The sequence below is a fragment of the Phyllostomus discolor genome, chromosome 13 (assembly GCF_004126475.2).
Source record: "Phyllostomus discolor isolate MPI-MPIP mPhyDis1 chromosome 13, mPhyDis1.pri.v3, whole genome shotgun sequence".
In the NCBI taxonomy this organism is placed as follows: Eukaryota; Metazoa; Chordata; class Mammalia; order Chiroptera; family Phyllostomidae; genus Phyllostomus; species Phyllostomus discolor.
In genome coordinates, this window is record NC_040915.2 from 34,292,545 (window position 1) to 34,307,916 (window position 15,372).

Sequence of the window (15,372 nt, forward strand, 5' to 3'; positions counted from 1 at the left end):
GGAATGCCATCCAAATCTCTCTGCTTCCCATTTTCCTAAATTGTTTCTTCCTTCTCTCACTGTCCCAACTTACACCTTCTCTGTCTTGTGTCCAAATAAACATAAGAAACATTCGCATTAGGTTATCAGTGACTAGCAGGGTGTTAAAATGTGTCAGTGACATTTACATTTATAACGAGGTTACTTGGAGTTAATTGTGACTTGGTCTAGTGCTTCCCACGGGGGTCTCCTGGAAAGCTAGCCCTAAGGGGAGAGGCCTCCTGACAAAGAGACCCTTTGATTCAACCACGTGGGGACGTGCTGAACGTTGCACACTCTTGGGGAGTCATGGTGTGTGCAGGTGTATTAAAGAAAGACTCTGATAAGTCCCGTAATGAAGAAGGCAGTCTAAAGGTGACAACCAGAAATTCCTCAAACTTACCTGACCACCAACACTTTTATCTTATAATACTCTGTAGCATGCTGCATGAAATATTTTTTAATACTCCTTCGAACACGTGCTTATTTATTTTAGAGAGAGGAAAAGGGAGGGAGAGACAAAGGGAGAGAAACATCAATGTGAGAGTGAAGCATTAATCTGTTAATTCTTGTATGTGCCCCGACCAGGAACCAAACCCACAACTTAGGCATGTACTCTGACATGCCTAAGGGAATGTGCTTAAGGGAATCAAACCCTTAACCTTTTGGTTTACTGGCTGCTGCTGCTCCAGCCAGCTGAGCCACACTGGCCAGGGCTGCACAAAACACTTTAGGAGAGAGACTACCGTAATGAAAAAGACTTAAGATATATTAGTGAGCTAATTCCTGGGTAAAAAATTTTGACAGGGGTTCAGTTATACCATGTGAGTATGGCTTCCTGCCCTAGGTCTGTCCCAAAAACACTGATTCTTTGCCTCTTCCTCAGATCTACATCATAGGGCTCATTGCTGACCGGAAATTCCAGCACTTCAACACCGTTCTGGAAGCTTACATTCAACAGCATTTCAGCGCTACTTTAGCTTACAAGTAAGTACCTGCACCTCCTGCTTGCCCTGCCAGGATACCTGGGGCACGAGGAACTTGGGGATTTTCCTCGTGTCACTAGCCTGTGTGAGTTCTCCCTTTTCTGACAAAATCCAGTCTGTGCCTGGGTTCTGTGGATTACAGAAAAATGTGCACACCCATAGACTGAGATGACTGCTTTGTGGTGGCAGAAGTATATGGGAGTGTTCGTTCGGTCAGTCAGTCAGTCAGCTATCACTTACTGAGCAGCTACTTGTGATAAACACTGGGATTCAAAGGCTGGGGAGAAAAAAGTGTGCATGCCAAGTAGCTCACTACAGCTTGGATATAGGGCCCTGAGCATCAGATACGGGATATGGTACTGGGAAGGCTGCTGTGAAGGGTCTTTGAAAGGAGGTTAAGTAGTTCAAAGTCTGCCTTGCTGGAAATAAAGAAACATGGGAAGTTTCTAAGCAAGGGAGTCTCATGATATCACCAGCACATTTTCTGTAGGAAAAATAATGCTGACAAAGACATTATTGCTACCATTGTTCCCAATCATATTCTGATTGCGACTAGTTTTCCTAGTCAAAGGATTTTTCTTCCCCGCTAGTGTTTTTCTTTGTTGGCTTTCTACAGGCAGGAAATAATTATTCACTCCCTGTATTAAATGTAATTTTTAAGCAGAGTTATTTTTGTGGTTGTAAATGAGTGAGTAAGCTTAGCTATAGCACCACCTTTAACCTTTGATTGAAAGCCTTATAATTTACTGAGCAAACTAATTACCATGCTGTGGGTTGGGAAGAGATGTATTTTGAAAATACAATCCCTTATTCAGGAAACTGATGACGGTGCTGAAGACTTACTTGGATACCTCCAGCAGAGGGGAGCAATGCGAGCCAATCCTAAGAACTCTCAAAGCTTTGGAATATGTGTTCAAGTTCATTGTTCGGTCAAGGACCTTATTTTCACAGTGAGTACTTGTTAACTAAGGGTGATTGATTAGCTGCGCAATGTTTTGGGATGCAGCAGCATTTGCACCATTGGGGAAACTCTCTTACAAAATTATAACCAGACGTCAATCAAAGACAACTCAAAATCCAGATCAGAAAGTTATGAATGGGTAATAATCGGTCCTTATAAATTTATTTGGGAGAAAAGAAATCTTAACGTGTTGTAGAATCATGTCTCATCCATGAACATGATTTATGAGCGGAGGCTCTTCAGCATCTCGTCTGACTAGCATTCCTCATTTGGTTTGATGTATGGTGAAAACTCTCCGGGAATCTGCTCCATGGGGGCGGAGAGAGCAGAACTCAGAGAGTTTGCCATTTATTTGGCTCTCGGAGCCTGTACATGACAGATGAGCTGGTATTTGCCGTTGACCCGCCTGTCCTTGGGATCCTAGTGGCGAAAAAGTAAGCTGACATGCTGAAGTACCTAAGAGATTTGATGTTTGATGGGCAGTATCACAGAGGTTAGCTGCCCTTTGAGAGGGTTGGAGAGATGGAGGTATTCAAATGCAATCCGCAAAAGAATACTTTATATTCCTGGCCGTCAAGGCAAAGTTAGATTCGGGATTGGTTATGTGTGATGGGAGATAAGAGAAAACATACTGGGAATGTTTTGTCCAGATTCCTATCAGTGCGTATGAAGAACACTCAACTCAAGCTGACTTCTGGAGAAATGGGACTTGGTTATATTTTTCATTATTGAAAAATCCAGAGGAAGATTGGCCTCAGGCATGGCTGGATCCAGATGCTCAATGTCATCGGGGTTGTCTCTATCTCTCTAGATTTTGGCCCTGCTTTTCTTTTGCTGGTTGCCTTCTAAGGCAAGTTTTCCAAAGTCAAGGCCGTTTAAAACCCCAGGTTCATATTGTATTAGCTTAAGCAACCCGAGGTTCCTTGTGGTTCCAGCAAAATCCTGGGTCAAGAACTGTGTTGGGTCAGGTGCTAATAAAATCTTAAGCCGCGTGAGCACGGTAATGAATATGCAAATTGTATAGTCACTTGTGCACCTCTTTTTTTTTTTTAAGATTTTATTTATTTATTTTCAGAGAGGAAGGGAGGGAGAAAGACAGAGAGAGAGAGAGAAACATCAATGTGTGGTTGCTGGGGGCCATGGCCTGCAACCCAGGCATGTACCCTGACTGGGAATCGAATCTGCAACACTTTGGTTCGCAGCCCGCGCTCAATCCACTGAGCTACACCAGCCAGGGCTACGTGTGCACCTCTTGAGTCATGCGTTGGGTCAGCCTCTTGTTTAGTTGCATAAAAGAAAGCAGGATTCTGTAATCATCATTTTGATCATGACAATGGGTGGGCTACCATGGCTTTATACTTGACAAAGAATCTGAAATGGATAATCATTTGGGATTCTCCTGAAACATTTGTTGAGATTTCAGGTGATAAATAGAGAGAGATGAGTGTCTTGCACCATGTCACGAAACATACATCATTTAAGTTCCTCTAAAAAGGAAGCACCTGTTTCAATTCCTCTGGTTTGTCACTTAGTTAAGGGAGAGACTGTGTATTAAGGTCTCAGGGGTATTCTTCCAAGTTGGAGAGATATTTGTCAATTATTTGAACCAAATAGGAGATAGCTGTGGGTCTTTCTGGGGGTTGAGTTTCTTGGAGGAGTTCAAGGATTCAAACATCACAGTTCCAGATTAATAGGAATTAATCTTGCAAGTGCGATTTCACATCTATGACAAGAACATATTCTTTTCATTCACCGTATCCCCTGCCTAGTTTTCCCTTTTGGTTTACTTATTTATTTTGTTGCCCTCCTTTCCCCCTCTCTCTCTCCCTCCTCCCTCCTTCCCTCCCACTCTTGCTCCCTCACTCTCTCTCTTCTCCCTTTTAGTTTTTGTCTCTTCCCTCCCGAGAGCAGAGCATTCGTACGTTTGCTTTCTTCTTCCCTGCCCAAGGCACGTCATCTTACAGGGCCCCCAGCTCTTCACTCAGTGTGAATTCAGTACTTTGGGGGCTCTCGTGACCTTTGGCTTCTTCAGCAGTGGGGGGATCTGATAGTCCTTAGTGTGTGCCAGCACAGCATTCGGAACATCACTGACGTGCGGCACTGCCTGCTGAAGTCTGTTTGGTGGGCCAGGAGAAGGCGTTTGGTGGGGAGAGGTGTCTCTACGGCAGCCCAGGCCTCATCTCGAGTCCTTTCTCGTGACCATGAATGCGGGCAGACCCGTGGGGAGGGTCTCGGACCTCGTGCTGAGGGAAGGTGGGTTTCCTGTGTCTCGTTCATTTTCGAGTCCTCAGCGGTGGTTTGCTCTCCGGTGGATCCTCAAGGACTTTGGGAAGTGATGAGGGTGTTTTCCCTGTGCTCGGAGGGCACTTTGCTTAGGAAACTAGAAAACAGAAGTTTCAACACTTTGTGATTTCCAAGCCAGCTGGTGGGAAATTGTAATATGATGATTGCTTTGGGGGCTCTATTGTGTCTGTTCCTGTCGTCCTTTTGTCCTCTTCCCTCATGTGCATGGCTGCAGCTGATCCAGGTCCCCTTTTGTCTCTGCGCACACAGCACACGGACACGTGCAAAAGGCTGGGATTTTCCTGGATCCATGTGCAGGGTGCAGTTGGATGGGGGAGGAAGAGAAGATGCTGGCAAGGATGGAGATACATTTTTTTAGGATTATTTACTTCTATCCCATTGCCAAAGAAAGTGGCTTTCCTGTCCCCTCTTCTTGTGTCACTAGCTCCTGAGTCTAAGCCTGGGGCAGGTGTCTCTGGGCAGGTGCGTGTGCCGTCCCTGCCACAGAAGCTGGCAGAGCCGATCCGAACTTCCGCCACAGAGAGGCAAGCTTAAAAATATGGGACGTCTCCAAACTGTAGGAAGTGTGTCCAAAGATGTTGGGTGGCCACAAATATGACCAGTTATCTCCTAGGCTTTTCTAGAGTGACTGAGCTCGTAGGAGATGCAGAGCATAACGAGGAGCTTTCAGAAAGAGCTAAACTGACTGAGCTTCTTTACAAAACTCCTGGCAGTGCCCTTTATCCCAAAGCTCAGACAGCCAGCTGAGCTGATGCCCAAGGTTTCTGAGCTGTGGGCTTGCTCGGAGTCCGGAGCAGCCCGTGTTTCCCTGCTCCCCAGGGTGGACACTGACCGGCACCCCTTCTTGCCGGCCAGGCCCGTAGAAATGAGACTGCGACGCCCCTGTAAGGATAGCTCTGAGAGAGAGCAGACCCCACGCACAGGGCAGCACTAGGCTGTGCCCCTACTTGTCCGTGTTCCATACAAACCCCAGTGCTGCTGGAGGCTGGGGTACAAGGGGCAGTGTGGGGTAATGGTTAGTGCTATGCTGCTCACTGCTGGCTCAGTGATGGTCAGCGTTCTCATTGGATGCATTGGAGGCCTTGGAGGGGTCACATTTCTGTCCCTGTAAAAGCCTGGCTTGCAAAGTGAGCGACCCAGCCTCTCTGAGCCTCAGTTTCCTCATCCGTAGATGGGGATAAACCAGCTCTGAGTGTTTTGAGGATGAAATGAGCTTCATGTAGGAAGTTCTCCACGTAGAACCTGGTACTTATTCCACAGACAAAATAAATGTTCGCCATTACCATGTGTTCACTTAGGAGAGACAGCCAGATGCTTGTTTCAAGTTCTCAGATTTAGGTCAGTAGGAGGAAGTTCTGATGTCTGGATTCATTCTCAAGACTTGGCCTACTGATCGTGCTATCCTGAACATTCCTTGCTGTTTATTTTTTAAGAGGAGGGGATGCCTCTGCCAGGTGCCTGCACTTTCTGAGGTCCACAATGTGGGGAGTTTTACGGCCTCACGGGTTCACTTGTCTACTGCTGACCCATTGGGTAGGCGCTGCTTACGTCTGAGGCTTCCACGTGCCCACGTGTGAGCTCAGGCCCCTCCGGCCCAGCAGCCTGGGCCCGGCCTCTGTTCCCTGCTTGCTCTGCCTCTTCTGCATCACGCCTTCTGCTCTGTTGCAGACCTGCTTATTCAGTCCTTGCTTCCTCCTCCTCCTCCATGTAATCCCAGTCTCCTGGGGCGGCTCCGCCATCCCCAAACTCCCTCCCCACCTTCCTCCCCACCCCCTCTGCTTGTGGGAGGTAGTCAGCTCCGTGGTTAAAGGCACAGTCTGCAGAGCAAGGCTACTTGGGTTTGAATTCTACATTTGAATTCTGCCACCGCTATGTACTAATGTTCATGACCTTGGGCAAATTGTTTCATCTGCCTGAAGCTCAGTGTTCTCATATGCAAAACAGGCTGGCATGTGAAAACCCTTGCAGGGCGGTTGTGCAGACTAAATGAGCTAATGGGTGACGGGCACTTAGCACAGTGCCTGTCACACAGCAAGTGCCCACGGTTATTATTATCACTGGCTAAGCGCATTTTACTTATTATTTCCATCGGTCTTCACAAAAACCCTGTGGAGAATCACATGTCCCGACTTCATCGCCTCCTCCTCACTCGCCCTGTGCCAGCCACACAGGCCTTCCTTGCTGTGGCTCAGGCTCCTGACTCCGGGCCTTGGCGCCCTTCCCCAGACGTCTTTGCTCCAGCGTCTCCTTCCCTACCCTCTTTACAATGCAAGCCCCGCCCCAGCACTTATGACTCCCCTCCCTCTCACTCTGCTTTCTGCCTTGTTTTCCCTCCCCATAGAACTGGTCACATGTTAACGTGCTGAGTAACAACTAGTTAAGCTCTGGCTTGTGCCCTCTCCCTGCTAGAATGCCAGCTCCAGGAGGAGAAGAGTCTTTGTTCCGTACTGTATCCCACGCCCAGAGAACAGCGCCCGGGTAACCTGGCATTCATTCCCTGTGAAATGGGACGCCACCTCTGGCCCCCTTCCCGGATAAGGAAGCTGAGGCTTAGATTCAAGCTTAAAGGTCATACAGCCAAGAATCAGCAGAGAGGCTTTAAGCCTTCAGTTCTGCCTTATCCGATTAAGCCAATTCAACAACTGCACCTTTTGGGGGGTCATGCGTATATAAAGTGCAGTTGGCCAGCAGGAGGCACTGTCCCCAGAGCCGCACTGACTGGCAGTGTAGATTCCTGGGTGCTCTCTGGGCTGCCGAGAGGCACCAGGCTGCGAGGGCTTAGGTGCTATCATCCCCAAGCTCAGAGGATTTCAGTGAAGAGAACGGTGATTCGGAGGAGTTTCAGGAAAGGCCTCCTCACCATTACGGCAAAGCTGTCCAGGCAACCGTGACTTTATCCTTGCATCCTCTCCTAAGGAATGAGTAAAGAGAAGCTGACAAAGGGCCAAGCGAGCTCACACTCCTGGGAAGAGAGTCAGTGGTCAGGGAAAGAGCCGCACTCAGCACAGCATCCTGCTGGGAGCTGCAGGGTCTCCAGGTGCGGTCCTGCTCTCCACCTGGGGACCGGGAGGTTGGCTGTGGCCCGGGCGGTGCCCTCTGCCTGCACTGGGGTGGCAGCTCCGTAAGCGCAGGCCCCACAGGGGGCCACATCTCCGGTGGCCGGCCCCGGTGGCCTCGCCCCCCAGGGCCAGCACTGTCGCCCCGCCTCTAATGGCCTTCAGCACCAGGTGCTCGGATGCTCGGATGCTCTCTTTCGCCTTTTTATTTTTGGCTCTTGCATTATTCTGCCCGCTCCCAGCCTCCACCTCGCCCTGCCACTGGTTCAGTTTCTTCTTATGTGAATATCATATGCTAGTTTATCCTCCAGGTCTGGAAAGTTAGGCGGCAAGATCGTCTGAATAAAAGCTCAGGCATGCTCGGTGTTGCCTGCAGTTGGAGGGGATACACAAGCCTCTCTGCCTTTTTAAACAAATAAGAATTTAACTCGGAGGTGCTTGCCAGTCTGATTTGTTTTCATTGTTCATGTATGACTAAATATTAAAATGTAATCATTTGTTTATGTGGAGCCGGGGCCGGAATTCCAGTCACATTGCCATCCCTGTCTCTCCCATATATAATCTGTTTGCATGTTAATGCCGTTTATTCCTATGTAAGCCTCTGTTTTCGGTTTTGAATGTAATTTCACTTTTTGACGACAGTAATGGCTCAGTGAGCTGCACTATTGCAGTTAATGGGATTATTTTACGATAACATTAACTTGGCATCGGATCAGGATGGAAGAGTAAACTGTCATCAAAGGATATTGTCAAACAGTCACTTCCCTTTAATTTATTATCTATTTTATGAGTCACTACAGTGCCGGGGGGGAGCTAACAGCCTGTCTCCTATAAACACGTGAAAGGGCTTTATAGTTCATTAAGTTCCCGTCAGCGTAGCACAAAATGTGCATGGGCAGGCATTTTTAAGCGGTTCCCTTTCCCCTTTGCATATGGAAATATTGATCAGCTTTTATTGGGCGCCTCTTTTGCGACAGGGACTCGGCTAAGTGCCGGGAACTCTGAAACTCACGTCAGACTCCCTCAGGCAGGAGCACGCCGGGGTGGGGGGGGGGGGGGACAGACCTGCGGACCAGCAGCCAAACCCTGGCTGCCTGGAACAGGCTGCGATCAGCAGTATGTATGACACAGCGAAGGCGTGCATAAGGCTCCCAGGGGGCAGAGGGGTGTAAGCGGCAAACAGGGCCGCGGGAGGGTTGGTAAGCCTCCTCAGAGGAGGTGCTCTTTTAAACTAGACATTGAAAGGCACTGAAGAAGCCTGCCCAGGGGAGAAAAGAGGACCGCACCGCGAGATCCAAGCACACGTGGGTCCCCTAGTTAGGATGCCTTGACGCACAGTGTCGGAACTTTACAGTGTGCGACAGTGATACGCCTGCGGCAGAGACCATACTTTGGAATTTGATCTTTTCCTGGGCTAGTGAGACGCCGTTCTCTGGCGGTGCGGGGCAGCGGTGGCGGCAAGTGCAGCGCCCAGGCGGCGCTGCGGCCACGAGGGTAAACGCCCCATCGATACGCAGAGGCGTAGGCATCGTGCTTGGCGACTTTGCCCGACCGCAAGCGGATGCAGGTGTTCTGAGCGCGTCTAAGGCAGTCTGGGCTGGACCAGGATGTTTTGGTTAGGTTAGGTGTCTTAAATGCATCTTCAAATTAGGATGTTTTCAAACCGCTGTGGTTGATGGGAAAGCCGCGGAGCAGGTGCGGAGGGAGCCACACAGTGACACAGAGCCTCCTGCTGCTCTGAGGCCGCCCTCCCTGAGCCTGTGCCCCGGGCTGGGCCCCGTGGCACTGCTCCCTTTGCCTCACTTGGCGCCCGCAACAACAACTCCATACCGTGGAGGCATTGTTATATTCGTGTGACAGAAGGGGGCGTTGAGGCCCAGAAGGCTGCGGAAAGTGACTCTGGGCCACACAGCTTGACGCTGGCAGGGAGGGAGGTGACAACAAAGCCCCAGTTGTCCGTGCTCTCCGTGCCCGCCATGGAGGGCACCTCAGTGGAGAAGCACAGCTAGTGGGTGAAGCTGAGCCGGTGGAGGAGTCGGGTGATGTGTGTGAAGACATGGGTTTGAGCTACACCGAGAAGGCCTTGAATACCGGGCCAAGGAGTCTGACCGCCTCCTCCCTGCTGGGGACATCGGCCTAGATGCTACCTGATATTCTCAGGGGACAGAATGAATACCACAGCAGGTGTACAGATTAACCCATTGGGATCAGGAGAAAATATTAAAGTTCCTTCATTTTGTCCAACATGAAGAAATGGAAGTATATATAAACATTTGGCTTACACTTAGAAAATTCATGGGTATAATTTATAAATAAATAAGCATCTATTGAGAATCAGGCTTAAGATTTTTTTTGTCATAGAAGCAGTGTGGCAGCCCCTGCATTTGGCGCTGGGGAGCCACTGACGTCCCCCAGCAGGGCGCTGACAGGGTCGGGTTCGTGTTTTAGGAGGATGGCCGCAGAACCTAGGTGAGTGTGCGGAATGTGGTGCAGAGGAGGGGAGGCAGGAGACCCACAGGGAAGCGGATGCGGCCGTCCAGGCAAGAGACCTGAACTGAGGTGGTCACAGCGGGGCTGGAGAAGGAGGGGAGGAAGAAGGTGAGGGTTTACAGAGGGCGGCGTTGCCAAACCAAATCAAATGTGCGAGTGGAATTGAAGGAGAGGGATGATCTGAGACTGAATGTCGGGGCCCGTGTGGTCCGGTGTTGCTCACCAGCATGGCGAGGACAGGGGGCGGAGCAGATCTCCGGGGAAGATGTCGGGCTTGGCGGGGGACAAAGTTTAAGGTGTTTGTTGGCATGTCCAGTGGGAATGCAGAGCAGGCAGTTAGATACAGATTTGCAGTTTAGGAGCATAAGGATGCAGGTACGGTTTTGTTAGAAATTAATCCAGAGAGGTATTTGAAGCTACCCCTTAAGGGAAGCAACACCCTAAAACTCAGGATGAAATGCAGGGCAGTAGCATGTTGAAGGGATGGGTGAGGAGCGAGTTCCAGGGAGGGCTGGATTCCAGGAGCCCAGAAAGGGTGTGGATCAGGGAGGGAGCGTAGCAACAACATGACTGGTGCAGTGAGGGGACTGAGAACGGGCCAGAGGCAAAGTATTTTGCAACTAGGAGGTCTTTGGCTAATTAGCTGATGGATCCTTTCCAGTTCAGCATCATCCCCAATTCCGCATCAGTTCAGCCTCCTTCCCAATATCCAGCCAGGAGCCGTCAGGGAGCGGAGGGATCAGGTGCAATTGATTTCCCATCATCTGCATGTGAATTAGGTGTCTCGCGGGTTGTCCTTGACCTGGGATAACCCTAGACTGGCTTCTCCCGCGGACCGGACGCGTCAGAGGCTGGGCAAACTCATTTCTGTTTGGCGCAACCTCACACGCCGCTCCCGGCAAAGTATAAGACATTTATCTTGTCTGCTCGCGTTGTCCCTTCAAATGGCTTCATTTTGCACGCCCAGACTCTCTGTGTAGTGTAGGCGGTTGAGGGAAAAGTCATGGAGGACTCCGGAAGCTCATTCTCTCGGGCTGACGATGCAGTGGACGATTTCCGTTCCTTGCCAGCTCCGTGTTCGAGGTCTGGGAGCCGGTTTGCTGTCAGAATGCCGGCCCTGGCTCAGAAAGGGCCGTTTCTGTCAAATGCTGAGGCCGACAGCTCCTCGGAAAATAGCTTGGGTCAGAGGTCAATTCCCCGCATAAACGCGCAGGTCCGGGAAATGTGTTTGCAAACCCCGTCACTAAATACGAATGCGCAGGACGATACAGGCTCCCGATTGCCAGAAGGGTGAAGTTCACCACGCTGACCTACTTGTCGGGGACGCCGGACTGAGTCGGGGCGGCTGATGTCTTTTGGGATCCTCTTCAAATGCACTTCAGGCGGCATCTCCCCCAAAGCAGAATTTGTTTCCTTAACGGGACATCGTTGTTGCGTTTGCTGCTTACTGTGTTTTGGGGGTGCCTGGAGAACTTAAAAGGCCTTAGTTGTGAGACGCAAACGTGATACTCTAGTGCCCCCCGAGTTGGTATAAACTCTCCTAAACCTGAGCGGCCAACACGGAGCAGGGTGAGGGCCCCGAACGGACTCACACCGCACAGCTTGTCTGCTGTGTGCGCTGCGTACCTGCTCCTCTGAACCTGGGGTTGAGCCATCTTCCCCGGCGTCCACGGGACAGGAGGAAGGTGCCCTGCAGCTAGTTTACAGGGCGTCTCGGGGCCTGGACGCCTCGAGATGGTAAACAGCTTTTCTGCACGTGGGTGCCTCTCAACCTTGTTAGGATTGCCCCGAGAGCCTGCAACTTCTCCAAGGCCTTTAACTCCGTGTTCACTGCTCCTTATAGTACGTGTTCCATGCAGGCTGGGCCCCCAGACTTGGTTCCCCCTTTCTACCCCCCTTGAGTTGATAATGGAAGTTTCCATCTCGTCGAAATACTTCTCTAGGGGTAGAGGCTTGGTTTGCATTAACCATCAAGTGATTACTCAACAGATGTTTACTGAGTAGCCACTAGGGCCCTCTGCTGGGCCCTGGGACTGTGACAGTGCAGGGGGCAGCCACGAGGCTCGTCTGCCGGGACTTTCAGTGTAGCTGGGAGCGGTGCCGTTAAGCAGACGGTGGTGTGTGTGCAAGTGAACTCGAGGGGCGGGGTGTGAGGTGCCCTGAGAGTGTGTACTGGGGGGTTGGTCTCACCGTGGGGTCAGGGAGGGGTCCCGGAGGAAGTGCCATCTCAGCTGTGGGTTTGCAGGTGAAGAGGCCGAGGGTGTGTGATCCATGAAAATAAAGTGGGACGGTGGTCCCCGACGGAGTAGGGAGCTCCACTCTGTTGGGCTGTGAGCAGGCGAGGTGGCCGGAGTTAAGTGACAGAGGGACCGAGAGCAGGAGGCTGCAGGGAGGGGTAGAAAAGAAGGACAGACCTTGAGGATCCTTGAAGGTCAGGCCATGGGGCCTGCACATTATCCTGAGGGAAATGCAGAGCTATGGAAGAATTTTGAACAGAGGAACGATAGGATGACTTTTGTGTTTCAAGAATGGTCCATCAGACTGGCGTGTAGACAGGATGGAAGGAAGGGGCAAGAGTGAAGGTGGGGATGTGGGCTCAGAAACCCCTGCAGGTGGAGGTGACGGGGCCGTGGCTGACGGAGGTGCGGACGGAGCGGGTGCGTAGGAAGTGGCTCTGGCGACTGCGGTTGCTAAGAGAGGAGATCTTCAGTGTTCTCACCGTGCACGCACATGAAGTGTAATCGTGTGACGGATGTGCCAACCGGCCTTACCGTGGTAATCATTTTGGAATACACAGTTGCCTCAAATCATCATGATGCACACCTTCAACTTACACAATGCTGTATGCTGATCGTATCTCTGTGACGCTGGAGAAACGGTTTTGGGAGGCGGAATTAACGGGGCTTGCAGACTGAATGACATTCAGGCGCTTCAAGATTTACCTCTTCCTCTCCCGCACTCCGCCTTGGGGGCCTCTACCTCACGGACCGTGCCGGGGAACTCTGCAGACCTGCAGGCGTGGTCTTGGGTGATCGGCGTGCCCTCTCGGACTCTTTGACAGTAGAAGCCAGTGAAGAATCCCCGAAAATTCCCTCAGTGGAAAAGTGGGGGAACCAGCGCCCAGGGTGAAGTGACCTGCTAGAGGTCAGGGCACCGATGCTGGAGTCTGGTTTGGGATTTGGTCCTGGGGGTCCAGACCACCACTGTTTCTGCCACACTGCCCTGTGCCAGCACCTTAGCTGTCCTACGCTCAAGTGAGGTCTCCCGCAGCACAGACCTTTGCCTGTTTGCACTTGGCGCTTCCTCAGGTGTCCCCAGACTTGGGAACAAAGAGTTCTAGTGCACACGCATTTTTAAAGCCAGCACCATTAGTGAGGAAAATGTTAAAACTTCTACTTAACTCCGCACACCAAATGTCAAGACTCTCCATGGAACAGAGCAGGAAGTCTGGGGTTAATTATCCTAATCAGGACGCCGCAGACTGAAACGACGAAGTTCAGGGGCCCTTGGCATAAGGGTAATAACAGTTTAGAGTAATAATAACTTGACATTTCTTAGGCAATTGTCTCTACCCAGAGTCCGTGCCAGGAACCAGGAGGTGGGCGGACAATCAGCACCTCTCTTCGGTAACTGCAGAAGAAAGTCTGCCTCTGGCTACATGACCTTGTACGAGAGATCCCCTACCTCCAGCCCCAGTTCCCTCAGTGAGAAGGAGAGAATTCAGGAAAGAGTTCGGGGAAAGAGGGTGGTTGAGAAAGGAGCTGGAGGGCAGGAGACATTCACCTCAAAGAAAGAGTACATATCTCTTTTTAAAATGAAACATCATATTTACTTGTTTAAAACCAGAATGTAATATGGAAGTATGTACAGAGACTGCTGACATCCACACAATTCTTTTTCTAAGAGATAACGTCATTATTAATGTCATGTGTGGATTTCCAGATTCTGCTAGGTGTGTGTGTAATCACTCTACAACTTGATTTTTTGGTTGTCACTTAAGTTATCATGGACACTCCCTGAGATACTAAAGGGAGACAAAGTGAGAGAAGCAATCAGAACCCGATTTCTTCTTGGTGCCTGACCTTTTAGACCCCGGTGGGCCTGCACAGAAAGAGCTAGAAAGACCCTGCTGACTATTAGCTTGTTTTTCAAATAGACGATATGAACTGTGTTACTCTGTGTGTCTTGGAGCCATGAATGTGTGTGTGTGTGTGTGTGTGTCTGTGTGTGTGTGTGTGTCTGTGTGTTTCTGTCCTTAGGAACGTTGCTTTGGGAACACACTATTTCTAATTACATTGAAGGGAAACACCCCGAATACTTTTATTTCATGCTCATGGAGGAAATTATGTGCAGAATTATGCAACTTAATTCTTGCCAAATTGCACGGAGGCTACAGCCCCTCTCGGTGGAATGAAGGATGGCACGGGGCATCCCTCCCACTCGGTTCATGATGTAGAGTTCTTTTCAAGGCTCCTGCCTGCATCCTGATACCTACTTGCTATTAATTTATTACCCAGGGTTGCCATCTTTTAAAAGTAAAGTGGTGAACGTTTTTAGATGGATTGTTTTTCTTTCATTTCTTCCACATTGTTAATTTCAATTTTTTGAAATTTAGGCTATTTACACTTCCACCTGAGGCCATTTTTCTTCAGTGCTTGCATTAGTTTTTGTGGGTTCGTTTTAGACACTTTTGAAAGCAGTAGCCTCACACATTGAGTTTGCCTTTTTCCCTTTCATCTGCTTACCTGGTTCCTAGCTGGGGGTGATTTACAGGAAGAAGACTGTTCAGTGGAACTTCTTTGCTCTAAGAGGCAATCCCTCCTCAAATGTCAGAATCTGAAAAAGTAGCAGCTCAAATAGGAATAATTTTGTCATTGGCAAAAGGCTTGGTAGGAGGAGCTGGCCCGAGTCCAGCCTGTTGGCTGCTGGTGGTGGTCAATTAAATGAAGTCTGGATGGCATTCTCTTGGTCACCAAGGCTACCTGACAGTTCACACTGGCAACACTGTGGTGGCCCTAGCCTTTCCTCAGTATCCCTTTCTGATAACGTTTCACTCTTTATCTTCTAACAGAATAATGTGTTACATTTCAACTCTGTTACCCACGCAAAGAGAGTTTCTCTGGCCACCATTGAGCTGGACAGCTCCGTGGAGTCTCACTGTCCCCACATTCCAGGTCTTTCTCTGCAATTTCCGATTTGTTTCAGGCACAGAGCCCTTGGTGGCAGGGGGAGGGGTGGGATGGTGACAAGGACCGCGCAGGAAAGAGGTGAGCCAGGAAGAAGACCCTCTCATCTGAGAATCTTTTCCAGCCCCGTTGCTTTGACTTAAATGTGCCTGCTGAGTGCGCTGATTGGTTTCTTTCTCTAAGTAGGATCAATAAATGCAAGGATGATTTTCAGACTGACTCAGCCCCTGATTTGGCTATAATTATTCTCCGCCCCAGGTTGTGGGGAGAGGGGTGGGAAGGGAGAGGGAGAGAGAGAGAGAGAGAGAGAAGAAAAGAGATAGGTAGGTTCTGATCTTAGAGTGGTGTGAATTTTCCAGAGTAATTACTCT

The 15,372-nt window shown here is 50.0% G+C and overlaps 1 protein-coding gene across 1 annotated transcript in view; it reads left to right on the plus strand.

Moving 5' to 3' along the window:
* Window positions 1-15,372, plus strand: part of DOCK2 (dedicator of cytokinesis 2) — a 362,016-nt gene that overhangs the window by 74,440 nt on the left and 272,204 nt on the right. The window contains exons 21-22 of the mRNA XM_036013875.1: window positions 905-1,005; window positions 1,820-1,954. Coding sequence (XP_035869768.1) covers window positions 905-1,005; window positions 1,820-1,954 — 236 coding nt within the window. The remainder of the gene's footprint in view (window positions 1-904; window positions 1,006-1,819; window positions 1,955-15,372) is intronic.